The sequence below is a fragment of the Sciurus vulgaris genome, assembly GCF_902686455.1.
Source record: "Sciurus vulgaris genome assembly, chromosome: X".
NCBI classification, from domain to species: Eukaryota; Metazoa; Chordata; class Mammalia; order Rodentia; family Sciuridae; genus Sciurus; species Sciurus vulgaris.
The window spans coordinates 102,557,343-102,574,628 of NC_136471.1; the positions used below are offsets into that span (position 1 = coordinate 102,557,343).

The 17,286-nt window shown below is 47.1% G+C and overlaps 1 protein-coding gene across 2 annotated transcripts; it reads left to right on the forward strand.

Moving 5' to 3' along the window:
• The first annotated feature begins 712 nt into the window (after nt 1-712).
• On the forward strand, nt 713-16,893 carry LOC306650714 (uncharacterized protein CXorf38). 2 transcript variants are annotated; one of them, XM_079122963.1, is made up of 7 exons: nt 713-965; nt 1,126-1,260; nt 5,746-5,865; nt 7,704-7,853; nt 8,743-8,922; nt 15,363-15,519; nt 15,966-16,893. In XM_079122963.1, exons 1-6 carry the CDS (start codon nt 750-752, stop codon nt 15,516-15,518), a joined length of 957 nt encoding a protein of 318 aa, XP_078979089.1. In that variant the 5' UTR covers nt 713-749; the 3' UTR covers nt 15,519; nt 15,966-16,893. The 2 variants fall into 2 exon arrangements, with proteins under 2 accessions (XP_078979089.1, XP_078979090.1); XM_079122964.1 differs by lacking the exon at nt 7,704-7,853 and having other exon boundaries at nt 714-965.
• The last annotated feature ends 393 nt before the right edge of the window (nt 16,894-17,286 follow it).

A 17,286-nucleotide genomic window follows, 5' to 3' on the forward strand; every position in this document is an offset into this window, starting at 1 on the left:
ACTCACTAAAAGCAACTAAAACTGACATGACATCTTATCACTTGGACTTGACAATCTGATGCCCTCTAACTCCTAGGCACTTAATTGGAAATTAAATCAGACTGCCTTGTGCAATCTGAATAATCTAACCTTTGCCCGATGCTTCCGGGCACTATTATCCGGCTTGGGGCTGTGCAGCCTCCAGAATCCAAGCCCTGTCGGCCTCTGCTTGGTGATCGATAGTGGAGCTTTTGAGCTTTGTATCACCTTGGCACACCGCAGGCACATAATAGGTGCGCGATGCAGGGAGCCAGCGGTCACGTTTCACTAATGTCTGGATTTGCTACAGTGGTCTGTGGGTTTAGGAACGAGTGAACTTTCTAGAATTGCATTATGGAAGGAATACACATAATTCAGGAAGCGTGCCTTGAGTACCTTACACTAATTCTGCGATAAAGTTAAAACAGGAGCCTGTACATTGAGAGGAAGTGGATGGGAGGCTGGCAGGGTCTCGGTTCCGGGGACAGAGAAGAGGAACTAAAGGGTTTCAGGCTGAGGCTACATCAGCGAGCACCAAGCATTTAAACAGCGGTCACCGACGTGTCCCGGAAGCAAAATCGCTCCGCCCCCGGGGTCGGTGACGCAGCGCTGCGCTCTACCACCCTGCGCATGCGGCAACTTCTGGGCGGGGCCGCGCCTGCGCCTGAGGCGCCTCCCAGGCGCCGGCGCCTGCGCACTGCGGTCCGCCCCGCCCATGGCTAGTGTGGGAAATGGTGCTCTCGGAACTGGCTGCGCGCCTCAATTGCGCGGAGTACAAGAACTGGGTGAAAGCCGGACACTGCCTGCTGCTGCTGCGCAGCTGCCTGCAGGGCTTCGTCGGCCGTGAGGTGCTCTCCTTCCACCGCGGCCTGCTCGCCGCGGCTCCCGGCCTGGGTCCCAGCGCCACCTGCCGCGGCGGCTCACGGTGCAGCCCGCGTGCCCGTCAGGTGAGCATGTGGCCCGGGGCCTTCACCAGAGCTTCCCACCCCATTCCCATTCTTACTCCTGTTCCGGTCCCGGAGCGCAGTGTTCCGTTCCCTGCGCGTGGCTCCGAGTCCCCGATGCCATCCCTCCCTCCCGGGCTCTCCTCAGCGCCGCCCCCTGTAGTTTCAGCCGCAGTGTCAGGTGTGCGCGGAGTGGAAACGGGAGATTTTGAGACATCACATCAACCGAAACGGAGACGTGCACTGGGGAAACTGCCGGCCGGGCCGCTGGCCGGTGGACGCTTGGGAGGTAGCCAAGGTAAGCGCCTTCGCCCCGGGCGTCTAGTGGGTCCGTGTTGAAGCCCGGGCCCCGGGAACAGAGGTGCAGAGAGATTGGTTATCTGGGTCTAGTGTCTAGGCAGTTTGGGACTATTAGGATGAACCCAAACCAGCTTAGTGAAGTAGAAACTTTCTTCTGTCTGCTTTCTGGGAAGCCCATGAACCCCGACTCAGCTGCTGGTGTGACCTTGGGCCAGCTTTTGCTTCCTAACCTTTAAAAAGGAGTGTGCCCATGACCCCGAGACTTGGAGACCAGTAAACTTATCACACACCCTCCTCCCCATTTTGTTCCTTGCCACCATGGAGTTGCCAACGTCTTTTACCTAGAAAAGAGAAAAAAACTTAAGGTAACAATACTCTACCCTTGATGGTGACTGTGCCTCACTTGTTTAGTCTTCATTGCCGTTTTCATAGTCTTGAATCCCCTTGAAGCCCATGCCACTCTTTCATCCTCTTTGTTGCTGGTCACCTGCAGACCTTCTAGTCCACGCCTGTGTTTATATTCCTTCTCCCACCCCATCCTCTTAGTTCCTGGGAGACCAACGTGATGGCACACACCTGTAATTCCTGCTACTCAGGAGGCTGAGGCAGGAGGATCACAAGTTTCAGGCCAGCCTTAGCAACTCACCAAGACCCTGTCTCAAAAAGGGCTGGGGAGTGGGACTCAGTGGTAGAGCACCCCTGGGTTAAATCCCCAGTGCCCCCAAACAAAAGACCTTTTAGTTCCTGGGCTCCCTATTCTGGCATCCTTGTTCCACTTAATTTCATCCTTCCTTTTACATCCTCACACCTGGACTCTGTTGGCACAGGAATGCTCAGTATGGTAACGTCCTGCATGCCTTTGGCACACTTTTTCAAACACTCCCACCCCCACCCCTTGTCCTCATACTATCACGCCTTTGAGGCTCCCATTACTTTCACAATATCCAGCAACCTTGACCCTCCTGCCTGCCTTTGTCTCTTCCCTTTCCATCATCCATCATTATGATCAGTCCCTTGCAGCCCAACTCTAGCCCTAATGACACCATTATCTGCTTCTACTTGGTGAGGGGGCTCACAAGAGAGCTGATCGGGTTTTTGATCAGGACCCCAGTGGTCTGGCCGCTCCTCTCCCTGGAGATTACTCTTCCTACCTTTCCTCACTAAGTTTCCACTCTGGTTCCTCCACTCTCGCTCCCAGCCACTAGCCCTGTTCACATGTCATGGAGTAGACGGATGTCCCCAAACACAGACTTCCTCATCTTCCCCAAGCCTACCAGGTACATCCCTTACTTCCTTTTATTACATAGGAGGGTATCTCCTGTCTCCTCCTTCTACTTGTGTATTGGATCTTATCCCCTCCCACCTGCCCAGGGACTGTGAGTCTGTCTTTGTCCACTCTTCCTTCCCCTTAACTTAGTCCCATCACCATACAAATAGCTTGAATATCACCTTGGTTTATTTAATTTTTTTCTTTTTAAAAGAAAGGATCAGACAGTTGCTGTATGACTTAGCAGTTCTACCCCAGTGCACACCCAAGAGTAATGAAAACGTACATCCCCACAGAAACATGTACACAGGTGTTCATAACAGCACTGTTTGCAGTAGGTGGAAACAACGCAGATGCCCACCAGATGATGAATGGGTGAGCAGAACCATACAATGGAATGTTGTCTTGCCCTAAAGAGTCATGAAGTACTGACACATGTCACAACGTGGATGAATCCTGAAAACAATGCTAAGTGAAGTCATTCTCTAAGATTCCATTTATATGAAATGCTGAGATTAGGCACATCTATAGAGGCAGAAGTACGTCCATTTTTGTCAGGGCCTGTGGGATATGGATATAATAGTTAATGGATATGGGGTTTCTCTTGTCATGAAAATATTCTAAAGTTCACTGTGGTGATAGATGCACAACTCTGAATATTATAGAAACCACTGAATTGTATACTTGGAGGCATTTTATCTCAATAAAGCTATTTTTAAAAATCACTTGAGTAAATACTTAGCAAATAAAATTTAGAAAAAAATGAAAGTTCCCTTGATCCGTTCTTTCCAGCTATATCCCCATTCCTCTGCCTGCCTCCCAGAGGCATTCTCAAAAACAGTGTTGTCCTCTTTCCCTCAGCTCCCATGAACTCAGTTCACTCCACCCTGACTTCTCTGCCTGCTATTTCAGAGCATCTGTGACCTTCAGCTCGTCTTTCTTACCTCTCAGGCACGCAGTGCTACTGGACTACTGGCCACTCTTTTTTTTTTTTGATACTGGGGATTGAACCCAGAGCACTTAACCACTGAGCCACACCCACAACCCTTCTTTTTATTTTTTATTTAGAGACAGGGTCTCGCTGAGTTGCTTAGGGCTTCCTTAAGTTGCTGAGGCTGGTTTTGAACTCATGATCCTCTTGCCTCAATCTCCCAAGCTGTTGGGATTACAAGCATGCGCCACCACACCCAGCCTAGCCACTCTTCTTGAAGCACTCCAGGCTTTGTGACATCTTTCTTTCCTGCCTTTCTTCCTACCTCCCTGGCGCCTTTTCTGCCTCCTTCTCTGATGATATCGCCAGGCCTCTGGAGTTGAAGGTCGCCTTCATGCTGAAGGCTCCCAGGTTTTTGTCTGTAGCTCTTCTGTCTCAGAATTCTGAGTTGCAGGGGCAGGGATCCAACTGCTCACCTGACTCCTCCACTTCAATGCCTTCTCATCACCGTATTGCGTTCTAAAGACTCCACCCCCATCCCATTCACACCAGTAACTTCCTGGAATCGTTCTTAGTTTGTCTCTTTCCCTCTCAGTGTCCTTGTTTGTACTGCGAAACACTTTTGGATCCCTCTTCCTCTCCATCTCCACATCACAGCTCATACCTGTCTCCCACCTGAACTCTGAGGCCTCCCACCCAGGCTTCTCCGCTTCTCTCGGCACGTCTGGGTGGGCCATCTTCAAGTGGGATTCGATCGTCCCATGCCCTGGCCTAAAACCCATGGTTGCCTGACAGTCCTGAAACACACCCCACACTTCTACCCAGATCCAGTGAGCCCCAGCATGATCTGGCCTCATCTCCTCCTCAGCACAGTGACTGCAGTGCAGGGAGAGAGGCTTCTAGTTTGATAATTACTAAAATAAAATGGTAATGTGCAAGAGACTGGTTTATATCAGTGAGAGAGTGCCAGATAGGACCTACCTTACAATGGAAAAGAAAAGGTAGGCCTGCTTCGGAGGCAGCTAAAGCCCCACTACCTTCACATTTTCCTTCCAGCAAAGCGGAATTAAGCAAAGTTTCTTCTCTTCCATCTCGTTGTTTTAGTTTGCTGACCTTTGTAGCATCTGTGTAGGCTTCTTTGAGTTGTTGGCATGTCGGTGGCCATGGAGACAAAGAAACATAATGATGGTACTGGCAACTGTGCCTTTGTAGGGGGCATTCAGTATACACAAAAATTCTGAATTAAGATTTTCAGCGCCCCTCCCAGCAGGAGCATAGCCCTGACTCTCCTCGGCGTTTTCGGAGTACAGTTACAAGCCACCCTAGAAGGCATCCCAGTTACCTGCTTATTGAAATGTGTTTGCTTTCAGTGGAGAAGATCTCTTTTACTTAGAGCTCTTGTTGAGAGTAATTTTTTCACGTATCGTCTGTTCTAGTCCCTTGGCAGAATGTACCCTTGAGAGTCCTCGCCTGGGAAAGTTGTTGCATCCAGATGTAAGCTTGGCGACATTTCAGGAAAGAAGTTTGCCCAAGTTTTGTGGCCCATGCCACAAAATCCTACTGAAGGCAAGGTTGTGCTAAAACGAGGCCTGCTGGTGTGTGCAGGGCCTCAAATCCTAGGGTTCCCTCCGCGACTCCCCTGTAGTCCTGCCGAACCTCACACCATCGACTTAGTAATTGCCAGTACTTGGCCGGGCCAGCACTGCACGCATCCTCTGCTTGTACTCGCTCGCTTCTCATCTTTCACAGTGGATGAGGACAGGTGTCCTCCATTTGCTGATGAGGAATTTGAGGATAAGTAATTTATCCAAGGTCACACAGCCAGCGAGTGACTGAGCTGGCATTTAAACCAGCTTCCTCACGCTTTAAAGCCCAGACTCAATGCAACTGTACTGAACTTTTTCAAGTCACTTAGAAAGCATCCACTTTGGAGTAACTATCATTTTCAAACGCTTTTTGACAACTCGGGCACTGAAATTCAGTAAGGAAAAAAAAGAAGGCACCGTCTATTGTCCTTTTCTGCTCATGCACCATTAAGACAGGTCAGAACCCAGTCATGTCAGGTGGATCTAATACAGAGGGACAGTGCAGCCCTTCAGTTATTGCCCTTGGCCGAGGCTTAGCTGTGACAGTTTTCTCACTTGTTGAATTCATGTGTCTCTAACTTGAAACTTCGAGTGTAGGAGAATTTCAGTCATTGCTTGGGAAATAGGCAGGTGACTTTGCCTCTCCAGCTCCTAGGGTTGGAGGAGACTCAGAGGCCACTTGCCCTCCCCCTACTACAGGCCTTCATGCCCCGAGGACTAACAGACAAACGAGGACCCGAGGAATGTGATGCAGTTGCTCTTTTAAGTCTCATCAACTCCTGCGATCACTTTGTGGTTGATCGAAAGAAAGTCACAGAGGTAAGAGCTGTTAGATTCAAAACCATACCCTGAGTCAGTTGGGTGGGGACTGCCAAGGCCAGCTGTGAGGCACACCCTGTGACTGTAAGGCACCCCTATGGGCACAGCACAGTAGTTCCCCAGAGCAGTGGTGTGCAAAGAAAGTTAAACTTGGGTCCAAAGTTGGCATCACTAGGCTGGTTCGTGGGCTCATTTGATGTGTGATGTCCAAGAACCTTCCTGCAAATGCAATCAAGAACTGACCCTTTAGTTCTCACCTAATTAACGTTTCCTGGCAACTTGTTACTGTGATGTTTGCTTTTCAAAGGGACACAGCTCAGATTTCTCATCCCTGTTTTGCCATAAACAGAAGCAAAGTAATTCTCTCTTTTGGGAAAAAATTAAAATCTAAGGGTGTAGCTCAGTGGTAGAACAGTTGCCTAGTACGCACAAGGCCCTGGTTTCCATCCCCAGCACCGTAATTAAAAAAACACAGGGAGGGGCTGGGAATATAGCTCAGTTGGTAGAGTGCTTGGATAAACTGTCAGATCACTCTGCTTGTCAGATTTCCTCTGGAAGATTTAGCTTTTTCACTAGCTCACCAAGCAGATAACAACGCTTGAACATTTTTTTATTCTGGGGGGTCACTGAAAAGAGCAGATAGCTTTGCTGGATTATTTATGATATGTAGGGAAAATGCCGAATGTTTTGCCAGTGGGCAGCAACTGAAAGGATTAAGAATTCTTTACGACCTTACGAAGACCTATCACAATGGTTAGGCCCCTTTGTTATCTTTTAACCAAGACTGTGGAAGACTTTCTGTGAATTATATGTTAACATGTATGATAGCACCGGTTTTCCTAAAATACAGGCAAAAGTTGATTTTCTTTTCATCATGGTTTGCATATCAGAAAACTCCCTTGACCCAACTCCCTGGCACTCCAGCAGTATTTAAAAGATTTTTGCATTGTCTGCTTCGGCCTGTGGTTATACCCAGAACTGATAAGCTTGCCCTTTGGCAGGTCGTTTTTAGTTAAGAGATTTGGAGAAATGTGAAATACCCAGCCAGACACAAGATCACAAAGGCTGCGGATATTTGTAGGCTCTTTCTGTTCCTTTCTCTGGTTAGTTTATTATTTGCGTGGCAGGGGGTTGAACATCCCCTCAAGACTTGACAGGACTTCCAGGCACCTACAGTGCAGATCAAGAACTTTGGGATTGCTTGGGGATCTGCTCCAGAGCCTTGGGGAGAAGACACAACCACTGCAGTCCTGTGGTCACCTCTTTATTCCTGGAGTCCTGCGGCCAAACCCTGGTTTGCAGTCAGGTTTTATTTGTCCTGCCTCATTGTTATTTTTTTTTTTTTTTAGATTATAATTAATCGTCATAAAAAATATTAATTTCTAGCTTCTCTTGAAAAAAATCAGAAGGCCTGGTGACACCAGCCTCATAGCTACCACAGCAAAAAGCCATGAGTTGAGTAGAGGCTTCTCTTAAGATGGGACATCCACACTCCAATTTGTCTTTGGTCCCTTCCGGTCTCCCTGCTATTATCTGAATGAATACCTTGATGGCATTTCAACTCGTGAAGTGACTTCTTGATGTGTGCTCTCTGGGCAAGAAGAAATTAAATATAGATCTGACTTGGGGGCTGGAGTTCTGCATACCCACTATGCTGATAAGACATTATGCATATGGTTCCAAGAAAGCTCTGCCCACTCCCCACCCCCCACCAACTGAGACCACACTCGTTGATTTTGTAATTAATAAAGCCTTTCTGCGCTTTTTCTTTGGAGCCACGGGATCTCAGTTCACCCCATTGATTTTTGAAGCTGTTTATTTTTTTTATCTTTTTGTAGGTGATTAAGTGTCGCAATGAGATCATGCACTCTTCAGAGATGAAAGTATCATCTACGTGGCTCCGAGACTTTCAGATAAAGATCCAAAATTTTCTGAATGAATTCAAGAATATCCCAGAGATAGTGGCAGTATACTCCAGAATAGAGCAGGTAACAATCAGTTCTGAGCTGGGTGTGGTGGTGCACACCTATAATTCCAGTGGCTCCAGAGGTTGAGGCAGGAGGATTTTGAGTTCAAAGCCAGCCTCAGCAACCTAGCGAGGCCCTAAGCAACTCAGCGAGACCCTTTCTCTAACAAAATACAGAAAGGGGTTGGGGATGTGGCTCAGTGGTTAAGCAGCCCTGGGTTCAATCCCCTCATCAAAAAAAAAAAAAAAAAAAAAAAAATCAGTTCTGGTATACAGAACTAAGGAGTCAGAAGCAACTGGTCACTCATGTAGAATTTGATGTTTATTAGATTTAAATTAAATTTTATCTTTTTGTAGATCTGGGGATCAAACTCAGGGCCTTATGTGTGCTAGGTAAGTGCTCTCAGCTACATTCCCAGCCCCAAACTAAATTTTAGAATTGGCAGAGGAAATAGTACCAAAGGAAATCTGAAATTATTCTGGACTGAGAAGCTTTTCTGTAATCACAGTGTATTGTTAAAATAGATCCAGTTAATGGTGTTCAATTACACATTCTTTGAGCAATCTAATGGAATATCTTTTCCATCAAATCCCTTCACTGAGGGTGTAGGGTGTAGGTTAGTGACAGAGCACTTGCCTAGCATGCACGAGGCCCTGGATTCCGTTCCCATCACTGCAAAAAAGCAACAACAACAACAACAAAAACAATGATTTTTAAGAATAAATAAATAGGGGCTGGGGTTGTGACTCAGGGCTAGAGCGCTTTCCTAGCATGCGTGAGGCACTGGGTTCCATCCTCAGCACCACATATGAATAAAAAAATAAAGGTCTATCAACATCTAAAAAATATCAAAAAAAAAAAAAAAAAGAATAAATAAATCAGTTCATATATTTGTGCTGTCATCCCACAGTTGTTGACATCTGACTGGGCTGTTCACATCCCTGAGGAAGACCAGCGAGATGGGTATGAATGTGATACAGGAAGTTACCTGAGTGCAAGCCAAGTAAATGAAATCGAAATGGAATTACTGAAAGAAAAACTTCAAGAGATGTATCTTCAAGCAGAAGAACAAGAGGTGTTGCCCGAAGAGGTAAAGGAAAGACTTATGTGCTCTGTGTGAGTAAGGAAAGAAGGGTGCTCGGGAGGAGGAGCAGATAGTGTTGACACAGTAATAATGAGACAAGTAATTCCCAGAAGTGAATATTCTTTTGGCACAGGTCAATATTACATTTTTAAAATATTTTTATTAGTTGTGGATGAATCTTTATTTGTATGCAGTGCTGAGAATCAAACCCTGTGCCTCACACATGCTAGGCAAGTGCTCTACCGCTGAGCCACAACCCCAGCCAATATTGCATTTTAACAAATATTTTCACTTGAATCTGAATTCGTGCATGGGGCCTAATGTGCGTAGGGGCTGCAGCAAAATTCTGAACGAGATGCTGGGGGCATGGTTCTCTGTTAGGCAAGGGAATTGCCCAACGTCTTCACCAAGAAGGTGCGGTTGAGCTGGAAGTCACGGATTGAACAAGATTTCTGCAAATCAGCAAAGAAAAAAGGATGTTCTTAGCAGAAGGAACAGCACCTGGAAAGGCACAAGAGACTGCGCTGGGCCTGGTTGATGCCCAGGTAGCACAGGAAGTGTGGTCAGCTAGGAGTGTGGGACGAGGGGCCAAGGCCTTGTTTTGGAAGGTTTTCTGTGCCACACCAAGGGGTTCGTGCCTTACTCCCAAAAAGCCGTGGGAAGCTGGCGTGTTTGTAAGCAAGAAAGAGCAGCAATGATAGATGTGGCTTTTCAGAAGTGAACTCTGGGGCTGGGGTTGTGGCTCAGCGGCAGAGCGCTCGCCTCGCATGTGTGAGGCACTGGGTTCCATCCTCAACACCACATAAAAATAAATAAATAAAATAAAGGTTAAAAAAAACAAAAAGTGAACTTGGATGAGTTGAGGTTGGATGAGTAACCAGAGACTGTCCTGTCACGTGAGGGTTTGAGAACAAGGACACAAGCTAGACTGTGGAGGAGGAGCCCGATTCTGGAGGCTTTGCTCAGCCAGCTGGGCTTAGTGGCCAGGTACATACTTGGGAGAAGGCATGAGGCTACAAGTAGCAGAGAAGGGGTAAAGGATCATGGAGGTTTCTAGCTCATGACCTGCATGCAGGTTAGCCGTAGTCTGGGTGGTCCCCAGCCCTACTGGGGAGCCCAGGAGGCAGGAATCTCCTTCGTTATGTACAAGGTCTAAAAGCAACAGCCCCAGGACTGCATTCAGGTAAGGTTCAGAAGTATTCCAGTCCTAGTTGGATTCAAATTCTAGATCACCAGGAGATCTGGGACACACCCTTTCACCAAACTGCATTCCTCCTTGGCCAAGGAAATGGTTTTGCTGGGTTGCCTTATTAAACACAGGGTGAGTATTTACTTAATGCAGGCGGTGTTCCTTCCCAGTAAATATGCCAGTATTCACCATTTGGGCTTTGATCCAGTTGTGTAGTCAGTGTGGGAAGCTCTGTTAACCCAAAGACCAGTACCACTGGTGTGTGCGTGTGCCTGCCAGGGGTTTTTAAATGATAACTTAGAACACTGAGTCTTCTCTTCTAAATCCTGTTGCATCTGACTTTATTTTAAAATGTCATTAGAACCAGCCCTGCTTTTCTTCCTGCTGCTGCTTTTGGAAGCAGAATAGGACAAGAGAAAACAACCAGGAGTCCAGACTCCCTGCTGAGTCCCCAGTGCTTCTCTCCTCTCTTGGGGGAGCTGCAGTTCTTTTCCTGCTGGTATAGCAAAGAGCAAAGTGTATGTGTGGCAATACGCTAGAGCCAGGAGTCTGTCACTGAGAGCTGGAAGGGAACCCAGCAGTCGTCTGGCCATCTCCCCTGTCACACAGATGGCAAGGGCTCCAAGAAGCTGGCGCTGGGGCGCGAGGGCCGCCCAGAGCGCCTGTGGCTTTCCACACGCTGTGCTGAGAGCTGGTGTCCCTGATGCTCTGGTAACTGTGAATTTCAAACCCTCCTTCTCTCTCTTACAGAGAGGAAATAAGGGCTAATTGGCCTGTCCTCTGGGTTACAAGGTCTCTCTGTAGGGTTGATAAATTCTCCTTTTTTTCTGATTTCTGTTCTGCTGACCATGGTATATGCCCTCACATTTCAGTTGATCAGAATGGAAATTGGGATTGATTGGCATGTTATCTCAAAGAAGTTGAAGGTCGGCTTTCAGCGTGTACTTTTCTGAAAGTTCAGTACCGCATAGGTGATCCATGTTCTTTAGGGTTAAGTCTCCAAAGTCAAGATGCAATAAGACCATATTTCTGTCAGTCTACAATGCCATCAATTGTAAGACACACCATTATTTCAGTCACTTTGAAGAAAGAAAAAAATGCTGCCAGTTGACTGTAAGACTCTATCACTGGTGAGATGCATTCTCTTTTAAGGTGGCAGGAGAAAACATGTCCAGGAGTCGAGAAATAGTGATAATGTTATGACCACAGAACTTTTTTTGTGATTGTTGATTGAGGCCTTTTTCTGGGTTTGGTTAAAACAGTGGCGGTAGGTTTGGAAAGCCCATGGAGCGAAATGGTAAGATGCTTTCTGCTTTGGAGCCAAATGGGAGCAGCGACTGCTCAGGCCCCAGAATTCCACTGCTGCCAAGTTCCCTCCACGTAGTCCTGCCAACCCTCAGTGAGAGGACATTGGTCACAATGAATGGCTGAAAAATGTGAGGAATTTGCACATACTTGGACATCATTATAGGTTACTTAAACCCTAACGAGGGAACCACCTTCACAGAGATCCATAGGGAAGCCTAGGGAGAATGGATGGCGAACGTGTATACTCAACGCCATCATCAAGGACAGGATAGAAAATGGCGCCTCGTTTATTATATTCCAGAGTACTTAGCACCTACTACATGCCAGGCACAGCCCTGGAAAATTGGCCCGCATCAGTGAACCAAAGATCCCCTAGAAGGAGATGGACAGTAAAGAGGAAGCATAACAGGTAAATGACGTGGGGCAGAATGCGTAGAGCAGAGCCTGGCGAGGTCAGGAGTGGCCCTGTGGGGACAAGTGTCAGGGTGGTCAGAATGGCCTCATCGAGGCCAGATTTAGCACTGCCTCAAAGGAGGCGAGGATTAGTCATGCACGCACCTGGAGGAAAAACACAGGCAGAGGAAGCGAAGTTGAGCCATGTGGCCGAGTTGAGGGAGGAGAAATATAACCAGGAGATGAGAAGTGAAGGGAGACGAGGCAGGTCATGGGCCTCGAAGGAGCCAGGCTCTTGACTTTGAGGTGGTAATGATGACAAAAGGAGCCAGCTCTTGTTGAGGCTGCCCTGGGGTGGCGGAGGAGAGGGGCAGAGGTCGCAGCAGGGAGGCCTGGAAGGAGGCGACTGCCGATGTCCCAGTAAGAGGACGGTGATGGGGGTGGGCAGAGGTGGCGAGGTGGGCAGGCGTGCCCTGTGAGAGGCTCAAAGATGACGCAAATTCAGCTCAGGTGCCTGAAGAATGGAGTTGCCAGCCTCCTTTATCAGAACAGTAGACCGGCGCGTGGGACTTTGTCTCTCAATAAGTCAAACATTTGTTTGATGAGGTGGGAAGGAAAGGCCGAGGCAGACCGAACGCTGGCAGGTGCTCTTAGTAGATCCCTTCTGATTCCCAGCAAGAATCCTAAGTGGTGTTGGGTTATTGTCTTCATTTTGCATACATAGAAGTTAGCTTGGAGAGGTCAAATGTCTTAAATATCTTTCCCGAAATCACACAGCTAGCTAATTAAATGACAAAGCTGGCCTTCAGTGTCCAAGCGGGTATGACCACACTGATGATTTTTCTAGTACTTGCAGTTTCCCATCTCTGCTTCCCCCCACCCCTTTACATATAAAAGTATGCAAGCCTCCCTCACTCTTTCTTTCTTTTTTTTTGCAGTGCCAGGGATTGAACCCAGGGCCTTGTGCATGCAAGGCAAGCACTATACCAACTGAGCTATATCCCCAACCCCTTAACTTCTTAAAATTTCTAAAAAAGAATTTTGCAGTACTGGGGATTGAACCCAGGGGCACTTTCCCACTGAACCTTTTTAATTTTATTTTGAGACAGGATCTTGCTACGTTGCCCAGGCCAGCTTCCTGAGTCACTGGGATTACAGGTGTACATCACTGCACATAGTGCCTCACTTATTCTTAATAATTTTTAATATTTTTATTTTGTGGGCCTGGAGATGGAACCCAGGGCCTCATGCATGTTAGACAAGTGCCCTGCCACTGAGCTACATCCCCAGCCCCAGTAACTTTTTTTTAAGCCTTTTTTTGACTGCCTCATTCCTAAGCTAAAATAATCACCCTGGCCATGAACATTTCTTAAACACGTTTATTGCATTCATTGCTTTACATAAAGGGAAAAACTGAAATTCCAAGAAATGTCAATTCTGAGGCACTCGTGTTGGAAAGCATGTGAAAGAAAGGCAACTTGGAATGGAAAAGAAAACTAAAGCAGATGGTGGAGGAAGCACAGAGGTTTCTGCATAAGCCCTTGAGCAAAGAAAAAGAAACTGAGAATAGAGCCATCCAGTTCTGAGGGCCGACAGAGAGGGTCAGGAGGCGACAGCACAAGCATCTCAGCTCCACAGTTCCCAAGGTCTCAGAGAGCGGAGGACCCAGTGAGGATCAGAAGTCCTTCTGAAAACGTTCTTGTGGCACAGAGCTGCCCTGCGCAGTCCTGGGCACTGGATGACATCAGGCGTGGTCCATAAGAGCTAACAGTTCAACGCATGCCATGAATAATGTCGTTGGCGTGGTCTTCCTTTCGCTTTTTCAGTGTGTGTGCATGTAGTAGTGCTGGGGATGGAAGCCTGGGCCTCGTGGATGCTAGGCAAGTGCTACCACTGAGCTATCCCCCAGCCCTTTTTTATTTTGAGGCAAGACCGAGTTGCTGAGGCTGGCCTCACACTTGGGATCCTCCTGCCTCAGCCTCCTGAATAACTGTCCTTTCACATTTTGATGGTTTCCAGGTTTGTTGTTGAGAGTGCAGGCATCTTGCTGAAGCTCTGAACTGGCAGCCAGTCATGTAATTAACAGCTCCACCCGAAGGGCACAGCCCCAGTCTGCTTACCAACCAATCTGAAAACTGTCAGTTTCAGCTGCTCGCTGATCATCCTGGCCACAGCCTTAGTCATTCTTCCCCCTGACTTTTGGTTGCTTGTGTCACAGTAATCTGAGTGTGTGCTGGGGTCCCACCCTGGACTTACTCTATCAAGGTCGCTTATATCCACTCTAAAGTGTAAGAGCTACCGCTCCACTAGGGTAGGTACTGCACTTTTTTTCCCCCCATTAGATTTTAGATAACCTTGACTTAGCTTAGAATTGGGGTCGCCCATCTAAAAACATTTCACCACACCTCAAAATATGAATAACTCACCTTTGTCATCAGTACAGTGACCAGTGAGAGACAAGCCCAGTGAAAATGCCGCATGGAACTGCTCTCATGACTCATATTAGCTCAAACGTTGAGAAGCATGTCGCTGGGAGCAGTTTCAAATTGGCATAACCTTTATACGTGGCAGTGTTGGCAAAATCTATTAAAGTAGGAGACTCAAACTGCATCCCACTTCTAAAAACAGATCCCACAAGCAGACGTGCCATTTGTGCAAAATAACACATGTACCAGGTTAATTGCTGCAGCATTATTTGAACAGAAGGTCTGAAATGTGTTCAAATATGAAGCAGCCATAATTGGAATACTATTCACCCATTAAAAAATAACGAAGGTGCTCTTGGTAATCTGCAGAAGAGACCAGTTGAAGAACAGTGGCTAGTACCCTGCCAGTTGTGTTTTCAAAAGTGCCCACAGACACGCTTCCACGGAAATGCATGGAATGTCTCAGGAAGAAACGGAACAGATGGCTCATTATGGCCACTTCTAGAGAGAGGAGCCGGGTAACTAGGGATAGGGTTCGGAAGAGGGCTGGGCTGGCTTTTTACCTTTTACCTTGTAGATTTCAAATTTTATACCTGTATATTTATATAAATTGTTTGTTTATTTAACAGCAATAAAGTAGGTACAAAATTCCAAACGAAAGGGCTTCATTTTATATATGCGTATATCCATCTATATAGATGAATACACACATTCACGTGTGTGATGAAGCTCTCATATAAACGTAGGAAGTTTTAAAGCAAAAAAAAAAATATGCTTTTTTAGTAGATAAACAAACACCCCCTTGCATGGTGTGAAAACCAGCTATCCTGGGTTGTGTTTTGTGTGAGTGGAAGGTACCTTGTTTAAAAGGGTTTGTTTCGTTTCTGTTTTTCAAACTCTAACCCATTTATGGACAGATACCTGTAGGCAAGATTTCCGTTTCTTCGAGGCCACTTGAGCAGGAGCCAGTCTTTCAGTCAGGGCTGGCGGGGTGTTGGGGATGGAACCTAAGGCCTTGAACTTGAACGTGCCCTTGGAGCCTGGCTTGTAGCTAGGAGGTTTTTCATTTGAATTGTAAGTCTGCCAGAAGAATTACCCTAAGCCCTGCTTTGTATGGTTTCTTCTTGCAGATCGCAGATCGATTGAAAGTGGTGAAGGAATTTCTGAGAAACAATGAAGATCTTAGAAATGGTCTTAGAGAAGACATGCAGAGGCTAGACAGCCTCCATCCACAAAAAAGAGATTCAAAGGAACCAGGGAGACAGGCACTGGAAAGGAAGGACTGAGGTGAGTGGGCCTAGGATGTGAACTACAGAGAGGGTCGCCTCGCTTCTTTGATGTCTGTTCTCTTGTGTGAGTCGATGACGAACACAGCAACCTCCCGGGCTTCCCTATGTCCTTATTATTTCAAAGGAAGGACGCTGAGCTTTGCGCTCTTTTTCTAATGAATGGTTCTCACGTCTGGGAGGAAATTCAACAACATCTCCCTGGCAGCTTTGTTTAGCCAAATACACCTGAAGTCACTGATCTGGTCTTTGGTGAATCAACTTCATAGCATAATCCAAGACCATTTCTGCCCCCCAGGAAGACACCCAGCTCTTACTATGGCACTAATAGCAAGTGACTAGTTTTCTTTCTATAAGGAAAACTGGTTAACATTACTTACCATCTTTGGTATTTACCTTTTTTGTCCTCAAACAAAGGAAATGAAAAAACATTCTCTTTCATTCTAGGTTGGCCTTTGACAAAAATTAGGCATGTCCTGTGAAAGTCAGCATGGCTTCCAGCTCAGGTATCCTTTTCTGTACAAAAGGAAGGAGTTTCCAGAGTACTGTACCCTCGACAAAAAGGAGGTTTTGTTGTCCTGGACTTTGCTCTGACTCTTTGGAAGTGTGTGTGTGTGTGTGTGTGTGTGTGTGTGTGTGTGTGTGTGTATGTGTTTTTCCATATTCACAAATTTGGGGTTGATTAATGTATACCAATCCAAACAGATACTCTGCCATAGCTGTTAACAGCCAGGGACTTTTTGTGGGGAGCGGGGGTGCTGGGGATTGAACCCAGGGGCACTCAACCAGTAAGCCACATCCCCAGCCCAGTTTTGTATTTTATTTAGTGACAGGGTCTCACTGAGTTGCTTAGCACCTCCCTTTTGCTGAGGCTGACTTTGAACTGGTGATCCTCCTGCCTCAGCCTCCCAAGCCACTGGGATTACAGGCTAGTGCCACTGTGCTTGACTAGCCAGGGACTTTTTCCTGTTTCAGAGGTGAAATTCTTTTCTGGTTCTGGCCTGTAGCTGCTTATCATGCTAAAGGCCAGGCCTGTGTCAAGGGCTCACAGAGGAGGATAGGATGTGTCCTGTCCCCCTGCCTGCTACCTGACAGTGTCACTCACGCAGATAGTTAGGGGTGGGTTGGAACATAAGTGTTGCAATGGAACCCTTCCATTTTGGAAGAAGGCAAGAGGAAAACCTGCCTGTAATAGCCAACTTAATACAGACCTGTTACTAACACGTTTGAATAGACTGTAGCTGTTGGCCAGGGGACAGCATGGTGGTCGGCGCAGGCCTGGAGAACAGTGAGTGACCTGGCTGACCCATGCAGGGGACAGGTCCAGGCCCACGTCATATCAGGGACATCAAGGGGAAACTCAGTTGGCAGCTTGTTTACAGTGCACTTACGGGAAGTGAACCCTGTGGCAGCCGTGGCCAGTGAGTATTCATCCAGCTGCATGTTCTTCTGCTGGCCTTTGAGTAGTTGGAGGTCAACTGCTAACTAAGCCTGGTCCTTCATTGTGAAATTTCAGCATTCTGGTAAACTAAGACAGCATTTCCTTTCAACAGATTGACAAATTCATTCCTACTTCCTCTATTCCTTTTACCCCCCAAAATCTTGCACTCGTGACTTCGGCCCGCTTGTTCCTGAATCGCACAGGCCCTGTGCCATCGTAGGCAGTGGTCTGTGGGGCCGGCCTCACTTTCACCTTAGCCTCCATGTGATCATGTGCAAGGCCAGTGCTACTAAACTGGGTCAGGCCACCTCTGAACCTTCAGGGGCA